General features: G+C 37.3%; 1 protein-coding gene across 1 annotated transcript in view; it reads right to left on the bottom strand.

Annotated features, from left to right (window-relative positions):
- Positions 1 to 15,128, bottom strand: part of DIAPH3 (diaphanous related formin 3) — a 425,390-nt gene that overhangs the window by 365,904 nt on the left and 44,358 nt on the right. Inside the window, exons 3-4 of the mRNA XM_087814306.1 lie at positions 13,771 to 13,938; positions 3,357 to 3,461 (exon numbers count right to left, since the gene is read on the bottom strand). Coding sequence (XP_087670432.1) covers positions 3,357 to 3,461; positions 13,771 to 13,938 — 273 coding nt within the window. The remainder of the gene's footprint in view (positions 1 to 3,356; positions 3,462 to 13,770; positions 13,939 to 15,128) is intronic.

The following is a 15,128-nucleotide window of genomic DNA, read 5'->3' as shown; positions in this document are numbered from 1 at the left end:
CAGTTAAGGATTCAAGGAGTAAAGTGAAACACTATACAAACTTTTCCAATGCATGCCTCCAAAGAGCCTTTGCAGTCACTTGACTGCAGACCAGACTGACTAGGAAAGGAAAAAGTTGAAAACAAAGTCAAAGGAAGCTAGCAAACTTCTAGGAGCACTTATTAAAGAGAAATTCTGCTTCTTTACCTGGAAAAAAGACATCAAAAGGTGGGGGGGGGATAACTAAACATAAATAGGCAATAAAGGATGTTCTAATTAAGAAGCTTAGAAAGTGAAATTAGGCCATCCTTATTAGGTATCAGCCCACGCAAAATGATCATGTTATGATCATGTCAGCTATGATACAAAATTCCAATGATAAATGGGGGGAGGGGCAATAAAGCCTGTAAGAGCTTTTAATTCCCAGTTAGTACAGGGGAACTAGAAGTATAAATTTCAAAGAGAAATTTCTAAAGCCTTTTATCCACCTCTAGTGGGACAACAACAAAAAGACTAGGTGCCGACAGGTAGCAGTCCAGTTGCAATCAGTATACAAGTCAACAGTCTCATCATCTTGTATATAAAAATTAATTGGAAAAAAGAAAAAGATGATTCCAGAAGCACTGGGTGGTTCTTGGAGTCATAATAAAAACCTGAACACTGTATGGGACAAACAACATTTCCCTTAAAAATCTTAAGTTTCTCTCTCTCCCTGAAACTCCACCTCCCCACAAAGGACCAGACATCTTTCCCAGTCAGGACACATACCCCAGTTGCAGGCTGAATCCCCAGTAGGGGGCATGTGGGAGGCAAATGATTGATGGTTCTCTCTCACATTGATGTTTCTCTCTCCTTCTCCCTTCTTCTCTCTCTAAAATCAACAAAAGCATACTTCAAAATAAATTATATTAATGCATACCCAACCCACAAAAGAGAATCGCAAAAAAAAAAAAAAAAAAGCAAATTCTAAGGCTAAAATGATAACAAAAGTATATCTGACACAAACTCCCCACATCCTCTCTAAAACAACCTATGGATGAATTTTAATTGTTTTTCTCAGAGAAACTCTTTGAGTACTCATTAACCTAAATATACTGGCATGACACAGTTTGTATCCTAGAGTTAATAAAATGTGTTTCTACTTCCAGAGCAAAAATAGGTGACTGGTCAGCTTGAACTTTCTACAGCGTTAAACATCTGCCAAATTATTCAGAATCCTCTTAGGAAAAGCCATGATCCTCTCACACTAATTAAATAAGCCAATGCTTTAATCATACATTAGATAACTACTCTATTTCAATCCTGATAATCTAATTAACTAATTCTGGTAAATAGGTTCCAACCTTAGTCAAAATGATTAGAGGATTAAAGTTTAACATCAGTGAATGCAAACTGAAATAGAGCCACTATAATGAAGTTCAAAATGGTTTCTTTGTTTATTACCTGAAATTCAAGAATTAAAATACAAGGTTTTCTAAACCAGTTCTAATATTGTATCTCTTATAATTATATTAAGTGAATTCATGCTTGTTGGATTAAAATTCCCAAACAGGGTACTCTTCCCTGATTACTCTATATAAAAGTTATACCATCCCCACCCCTCCCTTGCTATTTTTTTCATGTCACATTTCACCTATTACATGCCTTTGCATGTTGCTCTATAACTCACATGATAGATTATCTTGGTGCTCCATCTCCAGGGCCTAAAATAGTGCCTGACACATAGATACTTAATAAATATGACAGGTGAACAAATGAATGTTTTCAAAATGTAGACTCATTACTAGTAAAATTGTATTTTTGCTGATGTACATTTCTTATATTTTTAATTATGATGTAATAATTCAGCAGCACAAACAATAAATCACAAAGAAAAAGAAAAACAAACAATTGCTACTACCACCACTGCTACCACAAAGGCAGTCACCAGTTATAAAATCCACCCTGGCCCGGTGGCTCAGTTTGTTGGAGCGTCACCCCGTATACCGAAAGTGTGTGGGTTCCATTTCCAATAAGGGAACGTACTTAGGTTGCGGGTTTGATCCCCGGTTGGGGCACATGCAGGAGGCAGCTGATCGATGTTTCTCTCTCACATCAATGTTTGTTTGCTTCTCTCGCCCCCCCCCCCCCGCCCCAATTTAAAAAAAAGTCAGTAAGCATAACCTCAGGTGAGGATTAAAAAATAAATGTTATGTTTTAACCGGAATATACAGCTTAATTCTAACAACAAGCCTATGTGGGATTTCATTCCATCTGATGAATGAGGAAATTAAGGATCAGGGAGGTACAGTAAGATACTCCAATGAAATAGAAGACAAATAAATTGATCTAAAACAGAAGACCTCTGACTCCTAATGCTAATCTGTGATGTCCAAGTATCATTAAGGGACAAAGGCAATTTGTATCACAACAGCAGATACAGAGCCCATCTATATAAAGAGCTGAAGTCACAGCACTCAGTGATTCCTACAAGTGAACATCAGGCTGCCCAAACATGAGACCTGTTTAAAAATTTAACATCACTTGAGTCTTTCTTCCAAAAGAGTTACTGACTGGTCTAGCAAATAAATGCAGTTAAAGTATTAGTAACATATTCATTTAACCTGGCCTTAGTTAAAGTTATCCAGTGAAAGCTACAGTATGTTATTTTTCCCTAATCCAATTCTATCTTAAGTTCAGCCAAAGTCATTTTCTATGGTCTTTCTACCGATCACTTCTTCATTAGCTTCCATTTTATAATTTAATCTAACCTATTTATTGACAATTTTTATATGACCGGTTAAGCTCATTTGTCGGTCCATGAAATAAATGTAATTGATTCTGTGTGCCAGCCATGGTTTCTTAGACATTTAGTCATTACTTCCAGCCACGTAGTTCATGTTTCTCCAGAAAACTGGTAGCCATGTAAAGGCTCAATGCTCCTTTCAATGTCTCCATTTATAATTTGTTACAAGGTTAATTTTCTCCATAGGAAAACTCACATTAAAGACATACCTCTAAGTCACTATAATGTATCCTGATTTAGGTAGAGTAAAATCAGTCTCCCTTTTCTATAGTACAAATATTATCCCAATTTACAAGTGACACAAAAATCAATAACCATCTTAATTCACTACCAAGAAAAGTTGTCTTGGAGTACATAAACCAACTAATCAGTGTTTCTCAGCAATGTGAGTGGCTAAAATACAAAAGCAGTTTAAAAGTTATGAGAACTACTTTTAAATTAAACAATCTTATAGTCCTTGTGGCTTTAATTATATACTCAAAAGCCCTCTGATTTCAGTTGCCCACAAACTCAAGCACTTCATTAGACAAATGCATTGTTTTTCATACTACCACATTTCAGCAGTATTTTTCCACTTAACAGTTTTACTTACTGTCTTTGAAGCAGTATTAATGTACTGCATCACCATTTCCTTCTTGATACTAAAGTCCTTTTCTCGCAATGGTGCCTTCTTATCTTCATTTAAATTCATATCTTCCTGGAAAACACAATTAAAAAGCCTCATTTTAGAATCTAAGTAGAGCAGCCACTCTACATACACTATGAACGGAAAATCAATAATTTCTGACTAAAGCAGCATTAATTGTTTTGAAATTATTTACGTGTAGTTCTGCCTGGAGAAGAGAGAGAAAAAGAGCTGAGGTACAGAGAAGAAAGTATTCTAGATCATCTTTAGAGATAAAACACCGAAACAGCTTTTTAAATTCACAGCAGGCTAGTAAAATTACATTCGCATTACTATAGATTTAATTAGACAGTTGAAGATATCTGCCTTTCATAAAGTCATTAGGATTAACAATTTCAAAATGTGTGTATATATTTTACAACAGCTGTACCTGATACTATCTGGTACCATTTTTGAAAGAGCTGCTCCATGTATCATAAAAATTAAAAGCTAAATAAGCCAACCACTTTCCAGATTCTGATAGCTACAAGCACCTCTTATCAAATGCCTAGTACCCAATAGGTGAAGCATTCTATAGTTTTAATGGGCTCTTCTCCAACCCATCTAAAATATTCGTTAACTACTTAACTTTACTCAGTTCTAAATTATATAAAAATTACACTTATAAAAAGAGGTACCACCTAAAAATCTAAAACATTGATCAAGCAGCATTCAAACCAAGGGTTTAAGTGACTGGATATTGATTGCTACAGCACTAATCCTCACTAAAAATACAAGTCAAGTATATCCACATAAATATAAGAATTGTTTCCAGGATCTATCAATTAAGTTGCTTAAGTAAGAGGCTGTTCTGGCAAAGGAAGAGGAGCCTAAGACAGAAGATGCTGAAGGAGAAGGGAAGCTCAAGCAGATTTCCTCCTGATCTCACCCCTGGGTCATTTGTGATACACAACATAAAACACCTGGATGTATATAAACACCATATCCACTCAGAAATGGGACCATAAAATTCAGAACTTTGAACCACCTTTGGAGCCCAGCAAGTTAAATTTCTTCCAAGTTTTAAAGGGTGCTACAATTCATCAGACACTGTAGTTTAGCCTTTAGCTGACTCAGTTTTTGGCTACCAAACCATTCAAGCACTTAGAAGTCAAAGTTCCCTTCATTGCACAGTGATACAAATATTTAAGATCTTATAAGCTATTACATTTGACACTCCAATAAAAGGTAGTATTAGTAATGTCTCTCATGGCTGTTCTGGTTAGTAATATCCTGTTATGTGAATAATGGTTTGTTTTGTTTCATTTTTTTTCCCTCTAAGCCAGTGACTCTCAACAGGCCTTTGACACCACTTAGGAAGCATTTTGAAAATGTCTGGGGGCATTTTGGTTGCCACTGTGACTGAGGTGATACTACCAAGACTGGCAGGGGGAAGGTGTGCTAGATTTTCTGCAACACGTGGGCTAATCCTCCACAATAACACAAATAAATGAATAATAAAACAACTGTCCTGTCTCTCAAAGATAGACAGGTGCACATACCTTAAAGAGAGAGAGAGAATATCAATTATCTAAGCCTAAACTCTAATTCAATGGAATCAGATACAAAATGGAATTCATATATAAATTGTTGCATATTAAATACTTCTTATTGTGTGGTTTAAATATACATTGGATATTCCAAGAATCCAACTACTACTCTAAAAATTATAGTCACAGTTTTTTTTCCTTCTTGAAGTTTTTTGTTGTTGTTGTTGTTAACTTTACCAATAGCTGTGCTCCATTTCTGAAATTTAGGTATCCCAGGACAATACTGCCTTTGATATATGAATCACCAGAACAGCACACCTGTATCAACCCACAGTGCAGCTATTGCACTCACAGGGGCATGAGGCAGAGATTCTAGAATATGGCTGTGCTGTACCTTCATGAGTAGTCATGGCCAATTGTTTATACTGAGATACATATTGTTTTATTACACAGTATGGTGAGGCATTATGGGTTTATTATAAGTATAGATAATATTAGCTATCTATAAAGATTTTCACTGGAAAAACAGGGAAGTTAGGGAATAATTATTACAAAAGGTGGGGGATCTAAGAACATTGAAAACCTATTTTAAATTATTCGCTATATTTTTAATTTGTCTGATGACCAAACATGACCCAGGCTCCTTAGCTAGCATATTAAAACACTTAATAGGTACAGAACACTAAAAAACAAACAGAAAACCCATTTAGCCGTGGCTGAAATCAAAATAAAATTTCAAGATAGACAAGAAAGATGAAAAGGCTATTGCTTTGTGTAAAGGCATCTCTAAGGTAACATGAGCTTATACACAAAAGTAGTGTATTCAGAATTAAGGAAGAGGCCCAGAGCTCCCCCAACCTCTTTCCTGTGGCTTATCTGACCTCCCTTGTCTAAATATGGCATTCAGCTTCATGACAAAGGTGTGATGACAGTCCCTGTTTGAAAACAAAGAGGAAACAAAGAAGAAATGATACTACAAAGAAGTTTGGAATCAACTAGAGTGGTACCTCAGTTTTCGAATGTAATCTGTTCCAGAGACAGTTCAAGTTCTGAGACGTTCAAAAACCAAGGACTCAACAGCCGACAGCTGGGCCTCAGGATCTAGCCCTCAGCGGAAGCCACATGACATGTTCGACTCCCGAGGCGTGTTCGAAAACCGAGGCATTTCCGTCCGGGTTTACGGCGTTCATAAACCGAAGTGTTCATCAATGGAGAAGTTCGAAAACCAAGGCACCACTGTACATAATAGCACAAAACCTTTCAGGAGCACTCATGAGATAACCTCATCTAACACAAGGTACTTTTCTGCATGTTCAGGAGGAAATGGCACTGGAAAGTGTACGAAAAACTGCCCTTTACAAAAGGTAAAATACAAAAACAATGAAAAGAAAAAATGTGTGTGCGTGAATGTATGCACGTATATATGTATAAAGGGTGCAGTATTCTTAGAATAGATTTTGAACTTCTATCTATAAAGAGGAATAAAAGAAAACCCTATAAGTCATTGGCACTGAACTTCTGGGGTCACAAACTCCTTAGGAAATGTATTGAAAGCTTTTTCCTAGAAAATTATGTTACAATTCCAGAGAGTAAAGCTGGGCATCTTCTAAGGCTATCCTAGAAACTGGAGTTGGGGGCATCAAAGGAAGCCAAACATCTTCATTTAATAACCCTCTGCCTTAAGATAAAACCTTCAACATGAGAGTCTGAATAACTCATAGTCTAAGCTTCATGTATTACAGAACAGAAGAGACAGGCTAACAGAAATTAAATGACTTGCCAGAGGTAGCTGCTTTTAGGAACTTGAGAGCTGGAGCCCAGATTCCCTGTCTAGTGCAGTTTCCAGGTAATCATAATGATATAGGGGCACTTACAATGTCCAAAGGTTGAGCACCTGAATTTGAAATATATTTATATTACTTATAAAACTGTAGAACACATATACTTATGTGAGCAGGGATTTTAGTTTCTTTTTTCCTCAAGTTTCTTTCTCCTAGGCCTTTGCACCCATACACTCCCCTTGATCCCTGACGAAGCTATTAAGAAGGCGACACAGCTGTGAACAAAGTCAGGCTATCATCTTCTCAAGACAACCAAGATGCATGGTCAGGCCAACCCAACAATGAGTCAAGATACCACCTCATCGAGACATCGCCAGATGACCAAGAACAATAGCTGATGCCTGTGGGCCTCTGGCACTGCCCAATAGCTACATTCTGTTCCCAGCCTCAGTTTACCACATTTCCCTATATAACCCTATCCCTCAGGCCATTCTTTAAGACAGGTTTTGGATGCTCATATGCTCCCTGTCTTCTTGGTTGGCTAGCCTTCTCAATAAACTTATATGAATCAACCTTGCCTCCACTGAATTGGATACAGTGACAGGCAGCCTGAATCCCACTGGGGTTTCCCATTAACAATACTGGGAAGCAAGTCATCAATTTGCATGTTGTTTAAGTTTACATTTGCTCAAAGTGATCATATGGTATCTCTAGTCTTAGGTAAGGTTTCCTAGAGGCAGACCTGAGACAGATTCAGGTGCAGAGGATTAATAGAGCGGGTGCTCTCAGAATGAGGGGAGTGAAGGAAGCCAGGTAAGACAGAAAAAAGAGACATTCAAAAACGTGGCCTCAGCTAGATTCTCACTTCAGCCAGAATTGCACCACAGTCAGTCCCACCTGGAGGGAGACCCCAAGTCAGTCATCATTAGCTGCAGGACACCAGTTCCCTGAGGCCAAATCTCTGGATGAGGGGAAGCTGTCAACCACCAGGAGCCAACACTCATCACCTGCGGTATGCATGCACCACCCTGGGTAGAGGCACCAATTGTATCCACAGCACCATTTGAACATAACTTACTTTATATTTTAATAAGGCTTCTTTCTAAGCAGAACACAGGAACACGCATATCTGGCCTAAACAAGCAATATACGAACCATTGTGTGTTAACCAATTCTTCCATTCACACACACCTTGGGACACCTACTACAATGCATAGGTGTAAAATTATACTGAAGCTGATTTTAAAACAGCTCTAAAATGAGTTTACCGCAATATACTGATATATGCATACAATTCATTAAATATCTATCAAAAAAATACTGAGCAGAAAATACAGAGAACATATCATTGTATAGGGCCTAATGAGCAATTTGAATAGGTTAACATTTCAGTATGTTTGAGAAATAAATATCTACTCTTTAAATGGGAAAAAAAAATCTTATCACTTGACTGATTATCTCAAAAAATATCACTTGAATAGCCATGAACACTAGTTTCTTTCTGTCTGAAGAGTAATTGTTTTTGTTATTAAAGTTCTACTAATACCTTAACATAGATTGTGAATTAACTTTTTTCTATTTATTAAATTTATTGGTGTGATATTGGTTGATAAAATTATATAGGTTTCAGGTGTACAATTCTATAATACATCATCTGTATATTGGACTGTGTTCACCTCCCCAGTCAAGTTTCCTTTCATTACCATTTTGTACCCTCTTCTACCTCCCCCGAACCAATCTTCCCTCTGATAATCGCCATACTGTTGTCTGTATCTATGAGTTGGTTTTTTTCTCTCGTGTTTTTTGCTTAATCCCTTCACCTTTTTCACCCAGCCCCCAACTTCCCTCCCCTCTGACCAGCTATCAGTCTGTTCTCTGTATCTATGAATCTGTTTCTACTTTGTTAGTTTATTTTGCTCATTATATTTCACATATAAGTGAAATCATATGGCACTTGTCTTTCTCTGACTGGCTTATTTCACTCAGCATAATACTCTCCAGGTCCATCCATGCTGTAATAAAAGGTAAGATTTCCTTCTTTTTAATGGTCAAATAGTACTCCATTGTGTAAATGTACCATAGCTTTTTTATCCACTCATTTACTAATGGGCACTTGGGCTGCTTCCAAATATTGGCTAAATAACAAGGCAATGAACATAGGAATGCATATATTCTTCAGAATTAGCGTTTCAGGTTTCTTCGGATCTATTCCCAGAAGTGAGATTGCTGGGTGATAAGGGTGTTCCATTTTTAATTTTTTGAGGTAACTCCATACTGCTTTCCACAGTGGCTGCACCAATCAGAATGAATTTTTATTGGCGTAGATAAGCTGACTGCTAATTTTAAACAATATTTTTATTTTTAGTTTAGTAGTCATCAGTCCTATAGTCACAATGTTTTCTTGGTATCTTTGCAGCTGTTTGAGATGCCATGTTTAGGCTCAGTCCAAAAGGTTATTTTACCATTTTAACATTTGAAAGGTTTGAGGACTTAAGACTTACAAGGCAATTCCTCTGGGATGACAGTTCCAATTCCATTTTAAAGTGGCCCTGTGAATATTTTTTACATATATATGTCTATCAAATCACCACATTGAATGTCTTAATCTTACAATGTTTTACGTCCCCTATATCTCAATAAAGCAGAAAAAACAAGAAGAAAATGAGTTCAGTGTCTGGTTTGTTAAGGTTTAGCATATTTTAGAGAGAGAGATTGTAGTTATTCTTCTATAGAAGACACAGCAAAGTATCACAATATAGGGGACATTCTACAACATGAAAGGGCTCCAGTGCCCCAGGAGGCCTGTGTAGGGAACCAAAGTAGATAAAGACAAGATGGCCAGAGGCAACACTCAGAGCAAATAGAAGGACAGACAGAAGAAACCTAGAAAATAAACTGATAAGAAATGACCAGAAAGGAGAAAATACAGGAAAGGGAAAGAAGTGTCATGGTGTCCAAAGAAAAAAGAGAGCCCTTGCCAGGTCCCTAGGTCAGGGTACATGTGGGAGGCAACCAGCCAATCGATGCTTCTCTCTCTTTTTCTCTCTCTCACTAGCTTTCAATAGACAGGATGTGGATCCCAAGGAAGAAGCAGACCTGGGCCATCTTAGAGGTATTGCACCAAAAAGGTGACCCCAGCAGAGGAATGGGGTATTGAAGGCTGGGGCAGAAGGCTAGACAAAGATGTCACCAGTGGCAAGGGAACTGTACATGAGACTGAGAAAAAGACCACAAAAATACCACAGGAGCAATGAATCAGCATTTGTAATCTCCTACACCAATGTCAGACAAAAGGAACTTTGCAGATATAATTAAGGTTACGAACTTTAAAATCCCTAGGGAAATTATTTTGGATTATCTGGGTAAATCCAATCTAATACATGAGCCCTTAAAAGCAGAGAACTTGCTCCAGAGGGAGGCAAGAGATGCCACAGAAGGGGAAGTCCAAGATTCTAAGCGTGGGATGGAGTTAATGTATCTGAGATACAGGGGCCCACATGAAGGGTGGAGAGAGCCTCTGGAACCTAAGACAGCCCCCAGGTGACAGTCAGCAAGGAAACTGGAACCGCAATTCTACAACAGCAAGGAACTAGATTCTGCCAACTTGAACTTGGAAGAGGGTTTTCCCCAAAGCCTCTCCAGTAACTAACTGCCCAGGCATTAGGACTGACTTCAGCCTTGTAACACCTAGAGAAACAAGGGGAACCAACCTGGACTTGTAGCCTTCAGAACTGTGAGAAGTATGTTGGTGGTGTTTTAAGTCACCAAATCTGCAGTAATTGGTTAGAGCAGCAATAAAACACACAACACCCCAGGGCACCAATGCCAAACTACAAATATCGTAGGTCAGCACCTGTATTAGTGTTCCTCCTCCCCTCATCTCCAGTGTAACGCTAGAGGAGGCATTCCATCTGGTATAGAGAAAACGAATGTGGAAAAACAGAGAGAAGGCCAAACTCAGTCCCCGAGAACAGCCCCTACTGGAGACTCTAGGTGGAGTGGGCTTGAAAAAAAAGAGAAGCTTCCTTAAAATGAAAATTAAGTTACTTATATTGAACTAAGGTTTTTGTTATCCGAAAGTGAACAGAAAGCTCGGACCTGCCTGGAATTTCATCCAGGGGCAGAAAAACAGCAGCTGAGAGGGCTGATTTAAAGAGGCAACAGGTGGACTATACGAGTCACTTTCTACTTGTACCTACAACATTCGCCTCATTCAAAAGACCAGTTACGTACATCTACAGTGAATTCAAGAGTAACTACTAAAATCTGACTTCCAGAAATCAAAGTTTTATATACAGTGAAATCCACAGAGCTATTTCACATAACTAGATCCATAGAGAAACCAATATGGGCTCCCAGGTAAAAATTCTGCTTTCACCAAAAGACAAATGGGAGAAAAAGCCCTTAAGAAGTAGAACTAAAATTCATCACTACTTTTAAAGAAGCACACTGAAACTATTACCCAGAGACCAAGTAAATCAATTTCCTAAATAAGTGAAATGAGTACCCATGTTGAAGTGCTACACTGTACTTCACATTCATTAAGTAATCAAATCAGCACACTGTCTTTCAAAGGACTGTCTTGAGGAGGGGAAAGAGGTTCTTCAAAACAAAGTTTCTACTTCATGTAAAAATTATTTAAATACCTTAGATAATGTTAAATAAGATTTTAAAAGTTGCACAGTGCCAAAACAAAGAATCTAAATGCAAATTTTAAACCATATGAAACATTTTTGGTAAAGAAGGTTAAAGGTTAAAGTGGCAAATTTACTGAAAGTTGCTTCGTCAAGAGAATTTTTGTTAATAAAATACCACGAGTAGGTGCAAATCAAAATTCAAACCCAACCTAAATCTTGCATCCCCCACAGACATAGAAACAGCTTCAAATCTGTCAAAAATGTGGTGCCCTGGAAAACCTGAGAAATATCATTAATCCACATTTAAGGAAAAAGACCCTTCTCATCTTCAGAATCAGCAGGTGTTCCCTACAATGTACTGTGATATGATCAAGGAATAAGAAAGAACCTATATATTTTTTTCTGAGAAATAAATGTTTATTATGGAATGTCACTGAGATTATGTGGCTGTTTAGAGTTCATTTTTTTAAAACGAAGTTTTGACAAGCTCATTCATTAGCAAAATGGGCAGCCTTGAGAAAGCAACAATTTCATATTCTGCTTAGTAAAGTGAATTTGATTGCAAAAGACCTGCCAATGGAGACTTGTTTAAGATTTAACAAGTGATCTGGCCCAGTTATTAAATACGTGTTCTGTAAACACTAGAAATATCAATATCCATCTCCCCTGTAAATACTATTAAAATTGATGCTCTCCACGAGGAGAAGGGTTAAGACTAACAGGAAAACACTTCTAAAGTAATTATGTTCAGACAGAATACCATAAACCGTATTCAGTGCCGTCCAGGTAGTTGCTTAATGGCTTGTGGCGATAAAATGTGGCCTCCGTGACCATCTAATATCTACAGCCCACTCGCTCTACTTACTCACATGGCACCAGCAATTATGATCAAAAAGAAAAAGAAATGTTTATCTCTTATTATAAAGTAGTCTTATAAGGTAGTCACAAGTGAACCAAAAAAGTCCCCTTCCAGAATCTCATAGATAGTTTAGGTGAGTGGTTCCACACACAATGCGTGGTTGGGGGGGGAGGGTACTTGACCATCTTGAGTCCTCCAAGGAAGTACTGTGGAGAGATACCTTTACACAAGCCTCATTACTACAAATGTACAAAATAAGTTTTTTGTTCTAGGCTGAAATTATACCAACTCATGGTGACAAGGGTTAGTAAGGGGGTATACAGGTATAAGTAACTAAAACCAAAATCAGCACTTCATCAAGAACTGACATAATAGGTAAGAAGTTCCCAAGCCTAGGATTCATGCAAAACAATACTAATAAAATATTCAATAATAATGATAAGTTAGGAATCACTAACACTAATTAAAATTCCCACAAAGATGCAAACTAGGCATCCTTTCCTTCTGAGGTCTTCTGAAGGTCCAGGGGCAACACTGAACACAAGTACTTGTTGATGAAAAGGAAATAAGGCAGTGTCATCAGCAATACACCTGCTGATTCCAGCTGAACAAGGACAAGACCAGCTAGCTATTAACTTTTTCTCAAACTCCAAGCACCTCTTGTAGTCCTAACATTAAGTGCCATCTTAAATGACATCAGAAATAATTTCCCTAAGTTAAGACCTGTCTCTAGTCCACCCTCTCTGCTAAATTTCCCTAAACTACTACAATTTCCTTTCAATTTTGGTTTCCCCTGAAGTTAATGAGGTATCTCAAAAATTAAAGTAATTTGTTCCTGTTCTGAACTTATAAATAACTTAATCATTAAATACTACCTTCTGGCATTTTTTACTCATTTACTTTTTCAACTGTTTGTTTTGAATCCTTTGAGATAAACAACTTGAGGGTAGAAACTATATATGTAAATCACCTATTTATATAAAATTAGCATTCATTTGTGGTAAATAGTTTGAATATACTTAACATGTGGGCTGTTGGTCAAATTAGTTCAGCCAGCTTGAAAGCCAGGAGCTGAGTCTGTCAGAGAATACCCATCATTAGAACCAACTGAAGAAGGCCCCAGGTGTCTCAACCCCAAATGAGTGAGTTCAAGCCTCTACAGATACACCTATTACAGGACTATAAGAACCCGGTTATCCTGAGAACCAAGAAATAAATAAAACAAGTTAACAGATCAGCACACTTAACACACACAGCAGAGCACATGACCATCATTCTAAAATGTAACCAAATCCAGACAGACACCATTTAGATAATCTAGTCCAGACAAACTGTATCATTTCATACTTTAGAGTATTTGTGTTTTCAGATATCCTGTATAAAACAAAAGACTGGTCTGACATTTTTCTTCACTTTCTTCTCCCTGTAATCTTAAAGATTCTATGCCTAAAGTGCCATTTAAATGACATCAGAAACCACTCTATGGAACATCAGTTCCAAGTATTAGTGCTCCTAAAACATGACCAAAAGAGAAAGCTTTTACATCAGACATTTCATAAGAAACAAAATTCTTACCATCATCTTTTCAAAAAGTTCTAAGAGTTCCTTCTCTGATAGTGGCTTTGGAAGGTTTTCCATCGCCTCTGAAGAACAGTCACTGCTTGCAAATGCAGTCTTCAGGTTGGAAAGTGGAGGCCTCTCTTTCTTGCTCCCTGGAATTTTTATGCTGGCAAATCTGTCCAGCTACCAAGAAAGAATAAAAGAGCACATATGTAAATATTTCCTTCTCAACCTTTATCTAATCCCCAAAACAAGCAAACAAGGTCAATCACATTATCAATTTGATTTCATCAGAAGGGATTCAGCACCGGTATCTTTAAAACTAAATACACACACACACACACACACACACACACACACACTGTGTGTTTTAGTAAAAAGTTTACAGTAACCATTCTGTCTAAAAGCAGAAGAGAAATAAGACCACCTCAAAAGATTCCTTTTAATCTTAAAATTATAGAATTGAGAATCTACTGTCAGGTGGCCTTTGCTTTACGGATTATCAATCTAAGCACTTTTACAAAGATAACTTAGCTAATTTAGTAGCTGGCAATCAAACTATTATTCAGCATCCTGGCCCTCAGCTCCCTTGTCCAGAGCCCTTTTCACAGTACATACTATACTCTGGAGAAGTGTGGGTTGGTGTGATTTAGGAATTTTAAGCATTCTATTTTTATCTCCATAGCTTGTTGGCCTGATAATCACATTTCTCTTTACTCAGAATGGTCTGTATCTAAACTTCATGAATACTATAAATTAGGCTGGTTAAAGCCTCAGGAAATAAAACGATTTTTGTTGTAATGGGATCTCTTCTACAATTAGATCAAATAGTTTGCTAATATTTGAAATGTATATTAGTTTGCAACGCTAGTTATTCATTTATTTTGAATTTTACAAATTCTATTTCTCACAAAGAACTTAGACTCATACAATGTTTCAAATGGTAACGATCAAAAAGGCAAAAAGTCTTTTAAAGTAGATATTGAGAACAGAACTATTCTTAAAGGCACAATGATTCTGTGAATTGTTCACCATAACTGTGTACTTAAGCTACTTGTATTGCCATAACATGTATAGTACATAGAGCCGTGCTACATTCACTGTGGTAGCCATTAGCCCCATGTAGCTATTTAAACATAAATAAAATTAAAAATTCAGTTTCTTTGTTGCCCTAGCCACATATCAAGTGGTCAAGAGCCACATGTGGTTAGTGGCTCCCATACCGGTCAAAGCACATATAGAACATTTCTATCACCACAGAAGGGTCTATAGGATAGAACAAGTATAGCCCATTCAAGAAATACGACTCTTAAAATTCTCAACTTAAACAGAATGTCTTAAATAATGAGATGCAAATACAATAATACTTATCT

This window comes from Miniopterus natalensis, chromosome 2, assembly GCF_054644295.1.
Source record: "Miniopterus natalensis isolate mMinNat1 chromosome 2, mMinNat1.hap1, whole genome shotgun sequence".
NCBI lineage: Eukaryota > Metazoa > Chordata > Mammalia > Chiroptera > Miniopteridae > Miniopterus > Miniopterus natalensis.
Note: the sequence above shows the minus strand (reverse complement) of the source record. Positions and strands in the feature narration are given on the sequence as shown.